We start from the raw sequence: 18380 nt of genomic DNA, 5'->3' as shown, positions 1-18380 counted from the left end.
ATACAATGGTGTCTATGCAGTGCACATTAGGATTCAAACATTAGACTTTCTTTAAAACTGAAAAAAATCATATATTCAGTATTTTACTCCCACAGCCCCCCAGTGTGACCCACAGGGGCCCCCGTCCAGGTGCAGGGTACACCCTTGGTCACCCGAATTCCCAGAGCTCCCAGGGTCCTTCTCAGGGTCTCCACCTGGATGGCGGGGTGGAGGTCAGAGGTCAGGGTGAGGGACTGTTTGTGTGGGGAGCGGAAGCCAGGCCCCCGGAGAGGAGGAGCTGGCCCTGGGGTGGAGACAAGTACCAGCCTCACAGCCTCAGGTGGGTGAGGACAGCGGGTACACTGGACACTCAGGCCTCAGCCAGATGCTCAGGGCTCGGGGCCAGCATGGGGACACAGGGGTGGCGCAGGGCACGCAAGGACAAGGCCTTAACCGCCTGACTCGGCCACTTGCTTTCAGGGAAAGCCCTGTCAGGAGCGGACTTTGGGTGATGCCGGCTGCGGGTCAGCAGGAGGGTGCCTCACCCAGGACAGCACCCCGGGTCCAGAGGCTCCCGGCTGCTGCAGCCTGGCTGGGTGCAGAGGGCTGAGGGCCTCCCAAGGGCCCCTGTTTTGGGGACATGAGAAAGGCCCCCGGACCAGGATGGACCTCAGGCTGTGTGCAGACAGGCTCAGCACCCACCACCTGCTTCTGCAGCCTGCCTCCCCTGAGAGGACGCAGCTGAAGGATGGACCACCCCCACCAGTAATGAGAGGGTCTCGGTGGGCAGGCTCTGCTCCTGGAGGCACCAGGGAGGGGACCCCCCACACAGGAAGGAGCACTTTGGCGCCGCCCTTGCATCGCACACCCAGGGACCTGAGGGGCTGGCCCAGCGGCGTTGGCCTGGGGATGGGCTGCCCCTCCCTCCCTCAGACGTAGAGGCTGGCGTGACAGGGCTGCCGGTGCCCTCCCTCGGCCCTGCTGTGGGTGGGCGGCCATCAGTCCAGGATAGTCTTGAAGTCGGAGGGCAGCGCTGGGCTGGCTACAGCCTCCAAGGCAGCCAGCGTCGTCCCCAGGAGCTTCCGACTCAGCTGCGACTGGGCTGCGGGGCCAAAGCCAGACTCCGTTCTGGGAGAGGCCAGAGGGGACATCCCCCAGCCCTCCTGGGATATACAGACAGCCGGGCAGGCGGGGCCCCAGCGCCGTGTGGCCCTGGCTGGTGGGAACCCCAGTGAAGGAACGGACACCCCCCCCCACCAGGGCAAGCAGACTGCCAGGCAGCTGGAGCAGTGGGGCAGGAGAGAACGTAAGAAAGACCTGAGGAGCCCAGGACCCCATGCGGGCATCAGGACAGCAGCCAGGGCAGAGACCGTGAAAGGACACAGGTCAGGGGTCAGAAGGCTCCCAAGAGTGGGAAGGCATCGCCCCAGAGATGGGAGGCAGGGGTTTTGGGAAGTCGCAGACCCTGCCAAGCTCCAGGCCTGGGGACACCTGCATTTAGTCACATGGGACCACCAGCGTGGCTCCAGGCCCCCAAGGTCAGGCCCGGGGGCGCCTGCACTTCAGCAGCATCCGAGGCTGCCCGTGCTGCGTGCAGCGTTGGAGGATGAGCCTGGGGGTGCCCGCACTGGCCTCACCCACACTTGCCTGTCCTGAGCGACCCCAGGAGCGGCGCGTAGGTGACGCGGTGTCGACTCAGCTTGAGCAGGAAGGCTTGGCGGCACAGCCAGTGCACAGCCTCGGAGGGCAGCAGGCCGGCGGCGCCCTTGGCCCCCAGTGATGTCCCTGGAGGGCAAACAGAGGCCGAGGTGTCCACAGGCCCAGCCCAGCTCCCCTCCTGGGAGACACCGAAATGCTGCCCATCCCGACGGTCTGGGGGGCGCGGGTGGCTCCATCGCCAGCCGCCCTGGCCCAAGTGTCGCGGGAGTCACAGCTGAAATGTTTCTTCAGTTTCTCCAAGTGAAATGTCCACAAGACAGAAATAACAGCAAGTAGAAGCTGTCAAACTCAGGACCGCAGGTTTGACGTGGCCTGAATTTCAGATGGATCAGAAACCTCCCTGACACTAGACAAAGTGTCCGGGGGCAGAGGGGGGCCTGCAGCTCCGTGATGGCTGTACTCGGCCTCTGCTCCTGAGACGGGTGGGGGGCCTGGGCCTGGCCTCTTCCTAAGCCCTCGGCCTGGGTTTGCACAGGGGCCCTAAGCGCCACAGACAGGAGGCAGCCCAATCCTAACACGGGGCAAACAGAGGGGCCAGGCCCCCCAAATCCCACCACGAGGCAGAGACGCCAGTCCACCTAATCCCACCACGGGGCAAACAGGAGGGGCCAGGCCCCCCAAATCCCACCAAGGGGCAAAGAGGCCAGTCCCCCGAATCCCATCATGGGGCAGAGAGAAGAGGCCAGGCCTGCTGAATCCCACCACGGGGCAAACAGGAGGGGCCAGGACCCCCGAGTCCCATCATGAGGAAAACAGGAGAGACCAGGCCCTCCAAATCCCACCACAGAGGAAATAGGAGGGGCCAGGCCCCCCGGGACTTCCCCAGGCAGAGTGAGGTGCGAAGGACAGCAGCTCCCATCCCTTCCATCTGGTGCTCTGCCCATCCCATGAGAGGGCCAGAGACGGGCCTGCCGGCGGCTAAACCGCTTCCCAATGTGAAAAGGGGTGAGAATTTCCTAAGCCTGATTCACTCATGTCTCCTGACACGCCGACAGCAGCAGGCAGGCCCTGCTGCCATGGAGACTGGACACAGCATACCTGCGTTCTTGGCTTTCAGAATGGAGTAGCAGAGGGAGCCCATGTCAGAGATAACACGCAGGAAAAACGCCGGGTTCTTCCACACTTGCTGCTGAAATGGGAGCTGAAGCACGCATGCATGGAACCTGCGGGATGGTGGACAACATCAGAGGGCAGGCCTTCTACCAAGTCAGTGCCCAGGGTGTGGGCATGGCACACATGTGGAACCTGAGGGGCGCGGACAGCATCAGAGGAGAGGCAGACAGGCCTCCTGATGAGACAGTACCCAGGGGTGTGGGCATGGGACATGCATGGAACCTGGGGGACAGCGGACACATCAGAGGACAGGCCACCTAACAAGACGGTGCCCAGGGGTGTGGGCGTGGGCACGGCAGTGCACATGTACAGAGGTGTGCGTGTGCATGAAGCCACGGGCATGGGTTTCTCTGTGGGCACAGGTATACACACACGGATGCACGTGTGCATGTACCTGCGTGTCCAAGTGCACGCACAGGTACCCTGCACGTTTCTGTGTGCCATCTGTATGAATGCACACACCTGTGGAGGCTGAATCAGCTCCATGCTAGATGCTAACCCGCCATGCTTCCGACTAAGCCGTGTTCCGGGAAGGCCTCTAAGACTTCCAGTTTATCAATTGTTTGTGTACCAGCAAGTGCTCACTGTACACCTGCCCTCACACAACCTCGATGTCATTGCAGTCAATGACCTGCACCTCCCTGCTGAGCCACCCGCCTCGGCGCTGCGTCGGCCCTGGGTCTGGACTGACGGTGCAGGGACCCAGCACCTCGTCTCATGGCCACTGGGACGCAGACTTGGCTTCTGTGTGTAGGTGAAGTCCCTACTACGTGTTTCTTTCCAAGAATCTGCATTTGTCCGTCTTTTTTGTTGACAGGGTCTCACTCTGTCACTCAGGCTAGAATACAGTGGTGTGATCTCAGGTCACTGCACCTCTGCCTCCTGGGCTCAAGCATCCTCCCACTGCAGCCTCCCAAGTAGCTGGAACTACAGGTGCACAGCGCACCCTCAGATGGCTTTTATTTCTTTGTCATAGAGATGGGATCCTCCCACGTTGCCCAGGCTGGTCTCAAGCCACCCTCTCGCCTTGGCCTCCCAGTGTTGGGACTACAGGTGTGAGCCGCTGCACCGGGCCTGTCAGCTCCTTCTTTGGCCTCTCAGCTTCCTGGGACTTTGGGGCAGGACTGCATCGACCTGCTCACTGAGACAGTTCAAGTGCACATGTGCTCATACATGCATGTGCACATGTTCATGTGTACGTGTGACCAGGGCACCCAGGCAAGGTGTCTTATGTGTGATCACGGTGCCTGTGCACGAGCTCATACATGTGTGTGATCAGGACACCTGTGCACAGATGCGCATATGTGTGTGTGATCAGGATACCCGTGCACAGGTGTTCATACATGTGTGATCAGGACACCTGTGCACAGATGCTCATACGTGCATGTGATCAGGACACCCATGCACAGGTGTTCATACCTGTGTGATCAGGACACCCGTGCACAGGTGCTCATATGTGTGATCAGGGCATCTGTGCACGGGTGCCCATACGTGCATGTGATCAGGACACCCGTGCACAGGTGTTCATACATGTGTGATCAGGGCACCTGTGCACAGGTGCTCATATGTGTGATCAGGGCATCTGTGCACAGGTGCCCATGCGTGCATGTGATCAGGGCACCTGTGTACCTGGTCTCACTGCCTGAACCCCTTCTGGAATAACCTGAGATCATTCCAGTCAAGCCAGCACTCTGGTCTCAGCCTCTCAGTAACTATTGAGCTGGGAAGTCTCCCCACGTAGCAACGAGAGAAGCCAGCCCAGAATGCTTTTGCCTGAGGTCTGGGGTCAGCACAGGCAGGGGAAATGCCTTGCGTGGCCAGGGGCTCTCTTCTAAAGGGAGAAACAGCCGCCTGCTAGAGGTTGAGGCATCCATCCCCCGCCCGTGTGGGGGTGCAGCCACTATGGCTGGGAAGTCTGAGCCCAGCAGATTGGAGTCACCCGCCTGTGGTGCCACCAGGACTGCCACGGCCTCGCCTGCTGCAGCCTGACTGCTGTGAAATCGGGGCCCAGCTCTCTGTTCTCCCACTCCTGCGTCGAGGGAACGGGGTTCCTGGGCCTCCCACGTGCCTGACTCTCTGTGTTTCGAAGTGGCCACAGCCCATCACGCCTCGGTCTTCTCAGGGCTGCCCTAATCAAGTGACTACCCCAGGCCCCACGTGGGTGGGAGAACCCAGCATCCCTGCCCTGAGCCAGTCCCTCCACGGGAGCTCCTGGACCAGTGACCCTGGTGGGGAAATGAGGACAAAGCTGAGTACAGGAGGAGCAGGTGGCAGTGGCTCCCAGAGACCCAAGGGCTGGCCCAGAAGGCCACATGGCGCATGCCTGGGAAGCATCCTCTGACTTCCTCACAGCCCAAGGAGGCCCCAAGCACGCCAGCTGGACCGTGGGGTCCATCAAAGGGCCAGATGTCTGCAGTCCTCAGTGGCGCCTGTATCCAACACACTGACATGGATACTCCGAGAGTTTCCAGAATGGAGTCAGGCAGCCTGCATGAGGGCCCAGGCACCTGCCCGGGAGAAGCAGACAAGGGAGGATCCCAAGAGGAGAGAGAAGGCAGAAACAAGGCAGCCTGAGAGAGGAGGAGTGGCCGGGGGAGGAGGGGCGGCCAGGAGAGGGGCCTCACGGGGTGGGGCTTTGGCATCCTGGCAGTCGGCTCCCAGTGGCTCAGGAGGCCTGTGGTGCCTGACTGCCCTTTGGTGCTGCCCAGAGGCTCCTGCCACCTGCCCTGACTCCAGGCAGAAGCTGGCCCTGTGGCCTCCACACATTGGCCCTTCCCTCTGTGATAAAGTCATTGATTCTTGGTGGGGGGCCTGGACCAGCCATGCCCAGAGCACAGGAGCTGGCCGGGCTGTGTGGGGAGCCGCGCTCTGCTGCACCTTCCTGGGGCGGGACCGGCGACCCTCATCTGCACCCATCTCGGCCTCTGCCCTCTGACACCCTAAAGCCTCCAGCCTCTGATCTCCCACCTACTGTTCAGACACCTTCCTGGCCTCCTCTAAGACACCCCCTTCAACATCTCTTTACCCGACACCCCTCCTGCCTAGGATGGCCTCTACGAGTCCCATGGGCAGTGCACAGGCACAGGAGGGACACCTGGGGCCACATCAGCTCCTACCGCTACCTGGAGACCGAATGGGCACTTCACAAAAAGCCATGCAGACACAGAACCACGCTGGGGGCAGCGCTGCTGAAAACGTGACACTCCTTACCCCTAAAACCCAGGAGTTCCCAGGTGAAGCCACTGATCAGAGGTGAGCAGGGCGGGGAGGGTCCCTGGAGGTTGGGCCCGCGCCGCCCTGGTGGTGGCTCACCTGTAAGCCTGCAGCAGGAAGGTCTTGTAGACATTGGTGTACACCGTCTGGAGGCTGTTCACCTACAGTCACCAAGAAAGAGCGAGAAAGGGCAGAAACCTCTCTGGGATTTTAAGTTCTTACTTCCTGCTTTATCATCCATTCAAACGGAATAAAAAAGGGGATCATTTTGATAAGAAACCATCCCTCTTCCCAGTGAAATCCGGCCTGGCTCTCACCAGGCAGCCGTGAACCATGCTGAGTGGGGAGGCGCAGGGGGGGACTGGGGGCGTGATCAGAACTCTGGTGTCTGCCTGCCCGAGGATCGGCCAGGACATCGGCCAGGATGGGAAGGAACCAGGAGGGAGGGGGTGGATGCAAATGCCCAGATGGGACCATGCCCTCAGGGCCGCAGCTTCAGAGCCTCAGCCCAAGACCTGGGACCCTGTCTCAGGAGGGGCGGTGGTGCTGAGGACCAAGCAGGGCGAACATGAGGGGCCCTGGATACACATATGTGCATGCCTGCTACTGCACACCCACATGCACACATGCACCTCACACGAATGCACGCATGACTGCACATGCACGTCAGGTATGCATTTGCGTGTGCACATTGACACCTGCAGCCTTGCACACCTGTGCACATGCCGCCATGCATTCATGTACACACACACATGCATATGTGCACTCATATGTGCAGCCACACCTTCACCTTCAGACTTGCAGGGACACTACATGTATGCACACGCACATCAGGTACGTATCCACATGTGCATGCTCACACCTGCACCCTTGCACACCTGCGCACACGTTGCCATGCATTCATGTACACACGCTCAGGTGCACATGTGCACTCGTGCAGCCACACCTTCACCTTCAGACTTGCAGGCACGCCACACGCATGTGCATACACTTGTGCACACAGTAACACACACGCCTCCTGAACTCTGAACTCTGTGCTGTCAGCCTGCTCACCTGCAAATCCAGAAAGAGGCTGTGACACTTCAGCCGCAAGACCCCAAATAGTTTGCGACGCATGCTCCTCCCGGCCTTGAAGCTGCGGTTGAAGGTGAGACTGGCTCTGATGGAGGTCCGGGCGTAGCTGAGACAAAGTGGGACGTCAGACTCAGGTCTCGCCCCCACACCACGCCCCCCCCCCCGCAAAGTTTGCCGGGAAGAGCCTCCCTTCCTCCTCCTGCTCCTTGTCCTGCCTGAGGCGTGCACTGCAGCCCAAGGGGGCTGGGTGCCCACTCCACAGACGCAACGTGCTACACCCCCCATCTGGACCCTGCACAACCAAACCACCAGGACCTGGTTAGTGGTGCTGAGTGTATCCAAGCCTCGCATGGCCATGTGTGTGCATTCCTTATCTGCCCTCATGAGATCTACACATGATCCAGCCAAAAACACATAAAAAATCGTGGAACCCCGGCTCCCGGGTGTCCCTCAGGTATGACTCAGCACCTTCATGGGAGAACACTGAGTCAGGCATGGGGAATCTCGCTGTGCTTGAGTCTCTGGGGTGGAAGAACCAGGCAGCAACATACACAGGGCTCCAGGAAGTGCACGTGGCACATGCAGGGTGTCTCCAGAGGGACGGGATGCACGCATCCCACTGGTGTCCCCTACGGCCTCGCCACCGCTCACTCCCATGTGTCGTGTCCAAAGACAAACACGTGGCATCTGCAGCAGGCTCCCTGGGTATGTTCCTTCACATCCAGCTCTGAACACTCTTACACTGAAATAAAGGTTTCGTGCCATTAAGCATTCTTCAAAAACACGTTTAACGGCAGACTAAGGTTTGCGATACGTGACACCTGCTGAGCCCTGTACCGGGGCAGTTTTGTAACTTGCTGTGGCAAGTCCTGCCACCTGGAGCACTGGAAATGGCAAGTAAGACCCAAGACGACGTCTGGTCACTTCAGAAATGGAATTACCGGGAAAACACAGGAGGACATTGTAAGGACTTCCACGCAAACAATCTGCTTTCCAGAAAAGTCTTCCAGCTTGCCTCACCCCGACGCTGGCTCTCGGCAAGCCCAGGAAAGGAGCCAGCATGCGGAACAGGTCTTGCTGCCGGGTTCACACACACTTCTTTGACGCTGGTGGAAGAACCTTCCCAAGTGTGCATCAGATGTCTGTTTCTTCTTCCACAGCCGCCCCCAACACGACGTTGGGCTCTGGCCTGCCGTGAGCCTATGGGCCTCACCTGTGTGGGGTCCTCAGGCAGAATGAGACCCCGGAGCAGGCCAGGCTGCAATCATGTGCACCCCTTGCCAGCGGGGTGCCTGAGGGCAGGTCGCTCCCCTGAAGTCTGTCCTCTACGTCTCAGGTCATTGGGAGAACAAAGTGTGAGGATGAACGTGCAGCACCTTGCAGGGTCCCTGAAATCAGTCACCCACACAGATGCTCCAGGGAATGGCCACTTTCACTGTGGCTCAGGCAAGTGAAGTTTCTCTGCAGGGTAAGCAATGCCTGTTTCCTCACTGATTTGATCTGCCTCCCTGTGTGTCCTTCCCCAGCACCCAATCAGGGAAACTTCAACTCCCTTTCCTTTGAGTCTTTTGTTTCCATTGCTAGTGTTGTTTGCACGTAGCTTCTCTCCTACCTAGAATCTGCTCTGGTATACGTTGTAAAGACGGAACTTACTTTCTTCCAGTTTTCTCACACAAAAGAATTAAACACACATTCTCTTTTCCATCCGCTGTACCACACTCCACGTTAACACACATTTATGAGAGATAGTTCTGTCCATTAATTCTCACACATTCTGTAGCCTGAGCTGTGGTTTGGGAGACGAAAATCTGGACAAGAAATTTCCATCTTACCACTCTTCCTTTTTCACTTTTCTCAATCATTTTTCCTGTTTTCTTCTCCCAGATGTCCTTCAAGCCTTGGCTGTATGCTTCAGACACAGAGGATCTGAGTTCCCCCTGAATGCGTTGAACCACTGTCTCCACTGCTGAGCTTTTAGGGCCACAACTGCAAGCAGGCACACTGACCAAGCGGCCTTTGGGAGCATGGAATATTCTGGTGTTGAACCCACATCTGATTCCCTGATGCCCACCTGTCTTGTACCAGTGTCTGTGGCTTTATCAGTGTGTTCAGAGAGAACTCATTTTCCTGATTCATTCATCCATCCTTTGTCCTTCAATAACATTCATTGATATTTGCCAGAGGCTAGAACCAGGAGTGCCTGTCCTTAAAAATGCCAGTTTCATGGGAAGCAAAATAAACAGTGGATGGTTCATGGCTGACTGGTATGACCAGCATTGCAGAGGTGCCTGGGAGAGGCGTGGAGGTGCTGGGAGCCCAGGAAATCTGGAAATCACCCAGACAAAGCCAGTGGAGGCCAGAATCAGGTGAGGTCAGGAGAGGGAGGCAGGGACTCTGGGTGGCACAGGGGACTGGCGCCCTGGTGGGGAGGGGGCTGCAGGAGGGATGTGCTGGGCACCATGCACAAGGGTGCCTACACCTGCCGTTCCCGCATCGCAAGGGATGTCTGTACCTGCTGTCTCCCCATGAAGCAAACCCCAGGGAGCATTCTGGAAACAGGCAAAGTCCAGACCTAGACTGTTGAACTCAGAATGACTGGAACCCAGTTTAAACCACTGGTTTAGCAAATACCTACTTCTTATTTCTCTTCCCATGAAGCTGTGCCTTTTAAAGGAAGGTGGCCCCATTTCCGGCCTCTAACCCAGCACCAGTGAATTTTATTGAAGGACAGAGAACAGAATAAAGAAAACACCTGTCCACGGGTTTGGAATGCTGATACTTTTTGGTTTAAGACAGTCTCACTCTGCTGCCTCAGGCCAAAGTGCAGTGGGGTGATCTCGGTTCACTGCACCCTCTCCCTCTCAGATTCAAGTGATTCTCCTGCCTCAGCCTCCCGCACAGCTGGGACTACATTGTGTGCCACCCCATCCAGCTAACTTTATTTTTCAGTAGAGATGTTGGCCAGGCTGGTCTCAAACTCCTGGCCTCAAGTGATCCAACTGCCTCAGCCTCCCAAAGTGCTGGGATTATAGGCGTGAGCCACTGTGCCCCGCTGGGAATGTTGATTCTTTTTACTCATAAAACAAACAGCACAGATTTCTGTATCTATGTTCAACTTCAGTCCATTTGTGTCTGCGTTTGAGGTGGGGCCATGAGCTCTTGGGCTCAAGGAAAATGGAACCCCAGCATTTTGTACAGAGACCCCCAAACACAACAGCCCCGCCCCTATGTGTCACACATGATCATGAACTCATGGCATCCCGTGGGCTGTGAATGAGCCTCGGAGTGTGTGTCCTTATGGTGGAGAGACTCACACCTGACAGGGCCTCACTAGCTCTGGGCTTGGATCCAGACTGCTCTCGGAGGACACAGCACTCCTGGGGCTGGTGCACAATCTCCTTACACCAAAACAGCACAGAAAACGGCTCCCCTTGTGAGCACCCTCACTCCCACAGAAAAGACACATTTCTGCTCAGCCCTGGATTGGAGGAGGGGCACCCTGTGGCCCCTGACCCTTTGGGTTTGGCAGGTGCCTGCCCCACATGGAAGCAGGGGTAGATGGGACCACCCTGCAGCACCATCTGCCCCGCCGGGCACAGGCTCTGCCCCTAGCCAGGCACGCTCACCTAGAGAAGTCACTCTGCACCTCCAGGGTCCGGGTGTCCAGCAGCAGGCCGCACCAGGGGAACAGGCCATGGGCTGGGAGCTGGACAAACACTGCGCTGCCCAAGGCCTCATCGTCCACGGGGAAGTTCACCACCGTCTTCCGCAAGTTCACCACACAGCCATACTCAGGGATACCTTGAACAAGGGTCCTAAGGCAGAGGGGCAACGTCACCCAGGAGGGGCCCTGACGCCCTTGTGAAAACCCCGGAGAATCGGTGCTGGGGAGTGGGGTGCTGGGCCTGGCAGAAGCTCTGAGGAGCCCGGACCCAGTCCTGCCCCGGACTTCCGGGTGTTTGCCCTGTCTCCTGTGCAGGACAGGTAGGTGAGTGCACGCAGGAACCTGGCCTGGACCCAGGACAGCCAGGACTCAGACGGCAGGTGCAGCCCCAGGGGCCTCTGTGATGGACCATCTCACGTGTCCCCATGGCAAGGCCACCGTCCTGTCATAAAGACTCATCTGCAGTCTGGGGTAGACTAAGATCTGAACAAGAAACTCCTACCGCGTCACTCATCCCCAGCGACCCCGCCGCCCCCCACCGCGTCACTCCTCCTCCGAGACTCTGCTGTTCTCCTGGGTGCCCTGAAGGCATCTGCTGTGCTTTAGACGCATAGGGGAGGGTTCTGAGGTCCTGCCCAGGCAGGGGACCCAGCTGGGCTGTGAGCTGGGCAACACCAATCACCAGCTTCACGTCAAGAAGGTTCCCTCACTGGGTCATGAGCCTCGCCCACCCATCTCAGGGAGCCGCCCCGTGCCCAGCAGCCTCTGCTCTGGCCCCGGGCGTCCCCTGCCCTTCCTGCGGCCTCTGCCCTGGCCCCGAGCGTCCCCTGCCCTTCCTGCGGCCTCTGCCCTGGCCCCGGGCGTCCCCTGCCCTTCCTGCGGCCTCTGCCCTGGCCCCGGGCGTCCCCTGCCCTTCCTGCAGCCTCTGCTCTGGCCCTGGGGATCCTCTTGACCTTCCTGTGGCTGCTCCTTTGGCTCTGGGGATCCCCTGTCCTTCCTGCACCCTCTGCTCTGGGCCTGGGTGTCCCACTGCCCTTCCTGTGGCCTGGACCTGGGACCTCAGCCAGCTGCTCAGTCCCCTGGTGCCTTCCCAGCTCCCTGCAGCCACCCCTGCCTGTTCCATGCTTGCTGACTCCTCTCCTGGGGGTCCTGCCCTGGGTGGGACCCCAACCAGACATGCTGAGCCACCTCCCTGGCCTGTACCCTCAGGAGCTTGCCACAAGAGAAGCAGCGTCCCCATCTGCTGGCCTCAGCACTCCTAAGCCCTCAGTTGGTCCCGAGTGAATCTTAGTGGATTTAAATGTGCGTCGCCTGCTGTGATTTCACTGTGTGCTGCCTGCTGTGCTCTGGGCCGCGGTACTGATGGTGCTGAAGAGCGCGGGGCGCGTCCCCCCACCCAGAACAGCACTCGGGGGGCGGTGGCGCCGTCGAGGGAGACCACGCTCGACAATCCCTGTGCCAAGGCCAGGCTTCCTGTGCCTGATTTTAGTTTGAGCCACAAAGTCAACTCTGAGACCCACCCCAGCCATCTCCACGCTTCAGGACAGCACCACAAATCTGCATTTGTCGCTGATCCCAAACCACCCCACGAGGAAACATGACTGCAGCCAACTCGGCGGGCAAGCTCCTCGGCAGGTCCTGCTCCCCACAGGCTCGGGCGCACTCCCCTGCACAGACCTGGGGGTCTCACGGGGGCCCCAGGAACCGCCATGCTTGAAGACTTTCCAAAGAGCGGCAGGAGCCAGCACCACCTGCGCTCAGTGTGTGCGTAACCCGCGTGCACCTCCGCAGGACCGGGGCCTGCTCTCTCCCGAAGGTGGCCCTGCGTCCCCAGGCGTGGGTATGCGGCCAAGCACCTCTGCTCTTGTGGATCCAGCACTGGCAAAGAGAGGACTCGGCAGAAACCACGCTGCAGTGCCAGGGGCAGGACATGGCGGGGGCTCGGCTCTGCAAAGGCCACGGGCCGCAGAGGTCCACAGGGATGTGCGATGCGGGCCTCACCTGAGGAAGGCTTTTGCGTGGCTGAGGTGAGGTGTCACCAACAAGAAGTCATCCACCAAACGCAGGAGCAGCCTAAAACAAGGGAAACGCACGGGCAAGGTTAATTTCACACCTCGTGTGTACTATCCGTCCGTGAGGAACTGAGCGTAAACAACCTACTCAGGCAAAATAAAGTGACACTCTCCAAAGCACTTCAATAAAAAACTTAAATTCCTTCCAACAGACGTGCTCTCCAGTTAACCGTAAGGCGATTCCTTACTTATGACGAGCACACGGTGTTCGTGCGGCTCAGCACCAGCTGAGGATGAACGGCGGCCGTCAGGTGCGACCCCAGTTCTGACTCAGGGAAAAGCAGCTGAAGCGGTAAGAGTGCTGGGCTGGGAACCTCGCCCCTTCTGAGCTGCGTGGTGCCCTCTACCAGCGTGACAGCTGTGGTTCTCAAGTGTCACCCGAGGCCCAGACCCTGTCCACAGGAAGCTGGGCACGTGCACCGTGTGCAAATCAGAGTCACCCTCGAGCCCAAGCCTGGCGCCCGCGGCCGTGGACCCAAGCGTCCTGTCGCAGAGGGCTGACCAGTGTGCCGTCAGCTGGAGGACACTTCCCTCCGGGTCCCAGAGCAAGCTGTGCATACCAGACATTTTTGTTTCTTTGACATAAACTTATTTCAACCCAGAACTTGAATCTTAATGAAAAAGAACCTTGATCCACCGTACGTGCTATGATTGGAACCAGAGCTTTAAAAGATGCACAAGAAAAACCCAGACTTCAAGAGAAATGGCCCTGTGGCTGCAGGCTTCCCGACGCATCCTTCACTAACTGTCTGCCTATTTTCACTAAAAAAGTCACTGCTATCCACAAGAGCAGCTGAGCCGAACCACATTAGGTTGGCCCAATATTTAGAAGTGAGACGTCCTTGGGTGTAGACCCCATGAGAGTGGGATGGGCAATGGGCTGAAGACACACCCAGTCCAGGCCACCTGTCAAGGGCTTGCCGGGTGACCTGGGGCCTCAGGCTGCACCAGACCCATCTCCCTGAGGACCTCAAGGAACCCAAGTGGATGTCATGGAAGCTGGTGTGCTTCCTGGGTGTTGAGTTCACAAGCTCGTCACACAGGGCAGTGGCCCTCCTACCTGCCGAGGCCTGCAGACACGGCTGCTGGACAGAGTCCACGTGGGGCCCACAGAGGACGCCTGCGCTGCCCCTCTCCGGCGGCTTCCCACCAAGAGGGGCTGCAACCTTGCCTGGTGCCTCAAGATGGAACAGTCATGGCCTCCAGAGCGCCAGAAACATTAACACTGAATGCCCCGAAAGCAAATCAACCATCACCCAAGCCCCCAGGAAAGAGGAGGCCTCACCTGTCCTGCCCGCCAAATCCTCACCCGTCCCGTCCCGCCCCGTCCCCACCGTCCTGCCCCGTCCTCACCCGTCCTGCCGAATCCCGGCAAACAACTTGTTCTCCATGTCGCCGTAGCACAGGCTGCAGAGCAGTGTGGACAGGATGGAGCCCTGCGGGATCCCCTGACACTGGACGTAGGACCTGGTGGGGGAGACACAGGCCAGAGTCGGGCAAGGGGGGTGCTGGACTCACACAGAGCAACACGCAGACACGCACTCACACAGAGAACGCCCCACACACCAACAACGTGTCTACCATTCAGCTGGCAGGCACCGAAGACACACACACAGTCCCCGCGCCCCAGTCTCTCGCTGTGAACTGGGATGGTTTGAAGCAGACACAGCCATCGGTGTGACCACATCCTTGTTCTGGTGCATCAGGGCTTTCTTTCGTGAAGTGGTTTACATCTTATTTACAGAACAGACACTTGACCTGGAAGGAATGCTCACCTGGCCTCATGTCTTTTCAAGGACTGTATCCACAGTGAGAGACCGACAGCCCTACTGAGCAGCTGTGTGCAGATGGAGACAACCTTCCCCAGTTCTACAATGACCAACGAAACACACTTGCAGACAAACAAGGACGCCAGGGGTGCGTTTTCTGACAAACAGAGCAGAAGAGGCCCTCGGAGCGTGAAGGTGCACACGGGAGACACACCTGCCACACGACCCTCGGCTGTCCTTGGAGCTCGAAGGACGCCCACTCCTGTTGCTAAGAGACACTGAGGCCTCCTGCAGAGACAAGACCCGTTATTTTCAAGGAGCGCTGTATGTGGTCACCTTAAAAACAGGCTTTCTGGGCAGGCGCAGTGGCTCACACCTGCAATCCCAGCACTTTGGGAGGTCAAGGTGGGTGGATCACCTGAAGTCAGATTGAGACCAGCCTAGCCAACATGGCGAAACCCTGAGTCTACTAAAAATATGAAAATTAGCTAGGCATGGTGGCAGGTGCCTGTAACCTTAGCTACTTGGGAGGCTGAGGCGGGAGAATTGCTGGGACCTGGGAGGCAGGGGTTAGTGAGCTGAGATCATGACATTGCCCTCCAGCCTGGGCAGACAACACTCCGTCTCAAAAAGAAAAAAAAAAGAGGCCTTCCTCATCGGTGCAGACATCACACTGATGGGCGGGAGGGCGGTGCTTTTCACACGAGGCACCAACTCTAGGAGTCCGGCCAGCCCAGCGCGGCGACGCACGCGGATATGCCCCTGTGGGCGGGCAGGATGGGAAACTCTCTGTTCTTGGTTTTTGGGGCAACACGTTTTGAAGATGTTTTTGTTCAGAGGGCAAACTGGACCACAATGGGGATGTGAGTTTCGGGCCTGTCTGTGTCCTAGGGACGGGACAGACACAGCCGCCTCTTGTCCGTCAGGGCACGAGCAGACAGTCACGCCTCACATTCCCCCGCCACACACGGACAGCATGTGACTCGGTCCATCTTAGTAAAATTCACAGCCAGAAAGGAGTCCTGTGGCGGCCGCTGTGGGGAGTAACTTAAGTTAGATACAGTGAACCCCAAGTTTCTCTTTCAAGAATCAGTACGTCAGTATGTCCACCTCTCTTACTCTTTAATTCTCAATTGCAAAGTTTAACTTCCGTGTAGTTCCAGGAAACAACTTTCTCCACCAGTTCTAATCAGTCGTTCACATCTGTTCCCCCGGCCCCTGGCTCCATCCTGACTCATCCGGGTCACCTGCTTCGGTCGCCTGCTCTGACCTGCCTGTAACTGTCCTTCCCACCAAACCACCCACCCTGCCACTCCAGCTCGGACCCCTGCTCTCTTTAAAACAGCCAATCGGGATGAGTCTAGCCTGTGCAGTCTAACCTAGCCAACAGGGGAACAGCACAGCAGCAGGGGCGACCCCGGTCAGGGATAAATACCCCTTTTCCTCCCCTGTCCAAACATGCGGTCACTCTTCTCCATCTGTGCACCGCACCTTACGAGGAAGTAAACTGCCTTGTTGAGAGGACTTATCTTCCAGAGCAATTTCTTTTGCAGCATTGAAATTTTACTTGTAACACGTGGCCAGTGGCTTCTGTGGCCTGGGTGCCACTTACACACGGGCACACATGTCCCTTGGTCAAAATTCCCTCTGCTGCCATCTGCAATCTGTTTTTTAATATTTCTAACTATACTTTAATAAATATTATAATTGCTTATAATAACATGAGTGATTACTTATAATGCAACAATTAACAGTTATATTTTTGAATAAATGCTTCTGAGGCTGTGTGTCTGCTGGAGATGATCCCAGAGAGGGGCCTCCGCAGTCCAGCCTGACTGTGCGGGCAATTCCTCCAGGCCTCTGCTCTCCCCGGGCACGTGTGGCCACAGGCAGATGCCTGCTGGGAGGTGCGTGGTTTTACTTAAAATCCAGGGGACGTGCTGAGGCCCTGGGCACAGAGGCTGTGTGATGGCAGCTCTCCCAGGCCGCCTGCCCACTGGCACCCAAGAGGAGCAAACTACACGGTCAAGCCCCCACTTTCCAGATGGGAAGTCTAGTCTTAAAGAGGAGAGCCCGTGCCCTTGCAGGGTCACGTGACAGGGACACAAATAAGAACCAGATAAAATCCTCGTGTACCTGAGGGATACAAGAGCGTGAGAGTCACGTTTTCGGCTCTGGCAACTTGGAGCTGACAAGCCGCAGGCTCAAATGCTCAGCCGCACACCTGACCCAGACGTGCCCCAGGCCCCTCGTCCTCAGCACAGGGGCAAGTCCACACCCGGCCTGCCATTCCCAGGCCTCTCGTGGCCTCTGCTCTGCACCGGCAGCTGCCAGCCAAGCCATGTTCCTGGGGCCTCGGAAGCCTCCAGCACGGGAGCCAGAGGGGGCGGGGGGGGGCCAGAAAAGGAGACCCCAGAGGCCCCCTGGAGAAGGGCAGCAGGAAACAGAAAGGAGGGAGGTGGGCAGAAGCCCAACCCGCCCGCCCGCCACCAGCAACGGCACCCATGCATCACGACTCACTTGCCCCCGATCCTCACGACGTGGTTGCACAAGAAGCGTAGGAAGACGTCGAAGAGGCCACTGCTGGCCTCATTCAGGGAGGAGCTCTGGGAAAGCAGACGGGAGACGGGAGTGAGCGGTGGGCGCAGAGACAGGTAGGACCGTGGCCAAGAAAGACCCCAAGTCCCTTTTGGGGTCAGTTTTTGTGATGAAGTGCAGGGCTAGGCTGGAATGTAGGGCCACCATGGGCTGGCCAGGCCGAGTCTCTGCAGACACAGAGGGCCTTAGGCACAGTGTGTGACAAAGAACATACCCTCTGGGCCACTGTGTATCCACTCGGCTCAGACCCACACATGCTGCCGCAGCCCAGACAGCAATGGGTCTGGGTCCCAGAAGCCCACGCCCTGCTCATCCCCACCCTGGGAGCAAAGGAAATTTGCCCAAAGGTCTGTGAGCCTCACCCAGTGGACGTGACTGTCCCATAAGTGGAGCAAGGGCTAAAGAGGCATCTGCAAAGAGCCACAGAGCCACGTGAGCAGACCCAGCACAGAGAAGTCAGCCCAGCGGGCGCAGCTCAAACATGCCTGTCCTCCTAAAGGAGGGAGACACGCTTCCTTTGGCCTCAAGCTCCACACTGACACAGAAGGTGTTTAGCAAATCATGAATGAAGCCACTGTAGAGCGGAGAGAGGCCATGCGGTCAAATGCAAGCAGCTGCCGGAACATGGCAACTGTCAGAGCGTGGCACAGCTCAGCGTGGGACGTGGTGGGGATTCCACCAAGGCACACGGCTCATCGCAGCCCCACGACAGCTCACTACCCCCTCCCCCGCCCAGAGCCAACAGTCTGTCTGGTGATGACCCCAGCAACGCCCCAAGTGAGGACCCGCCGTTGGGAGCATGTGCCCAGCCCTGCGGGGCAGTGCCCAGACCTGCTCGATGACGACGGCATCCCTCAGGGAGCTGGTCTCCTGCAGGTGGGCCACAAACTGCCGCATGTACGGCTGGAGGTCCGTCAGGGTGCAGACCTGCCGGCAGAGGGGGGGCCGTGAGCCACAAATACTGCCCGCCCCGGCCCAGGGCTGGGCACATGCTTCTTCCAACCAGGACACACAGAGCTGCGCCACCTGTGGCCAAGCCCCATGGCGACAGGAAGCCCGGGAGCCCCCGGGGAGCTTCCGTGTGGGAAAGGGGACAAATGGGGATGAGGACAAAAAGTAGCTACAAACACCCCAGAACGCCACCTGCTGTCACCACAATCCAGACACCCCATGACCAAC

At 58.4% G+C, this 18380-nt stretch overlaps 1 protein-coding gene across 1 annotated transcript in view; it reads right to left on the bottom strand.

The window, feature by feature from the left end:
* Window positions 1-67: 67 nt before the first annotated feature.
* Window positions 68-18380, bottom strand: part of TERT (telomerase reverse transcriptase) — a 34241-nt gene continuing 15928 nt past the window's right edge. The window contains 10 exon segments of the mRNA XM_032278840.1: window positions 68-1081; window positions 1627-1764; window positions 2737-2861; window positions 6124-6185; window positions 7078-7204; window positions 10725-10913; window positions 12764-12835; window positions 14188-14301; window positions 17124-17209; window positions 18033-18227. Coding sequence (XP_032134731.1) covers window positions 978-1081; window positions 1627-1764; window positions 2737-2861; window positions 6124-6185; window positions 7078-7204; window positions 10725-10913; window positions 12764-12835; window positions 14188-14301; window positions 17124-17209; window positions 18033-18227 — 1212 coding nt within the window. The 3' untranslated portion in view covers window positions 68-977.

The sequence above is a fragment of the Sapajus apella genome, unplaced genomic scaffold (assembly GCF_009761245.1).
Source record: "Sapajus apella isolate SASKATOON/1434 unplaced genomic scaffold, GSC_monkey_1.0 scaffold11, whole genome shotgun sequence".
Taxonomy (NCBI): Eukaryota; Metazoa; Chordata; class Mammalia; order Primates; family Cebidae; genus Sapajus; species Sapajus apella.
This window is presented reverse-complemented; position numbering and strand designations above follow the sequence as displayed.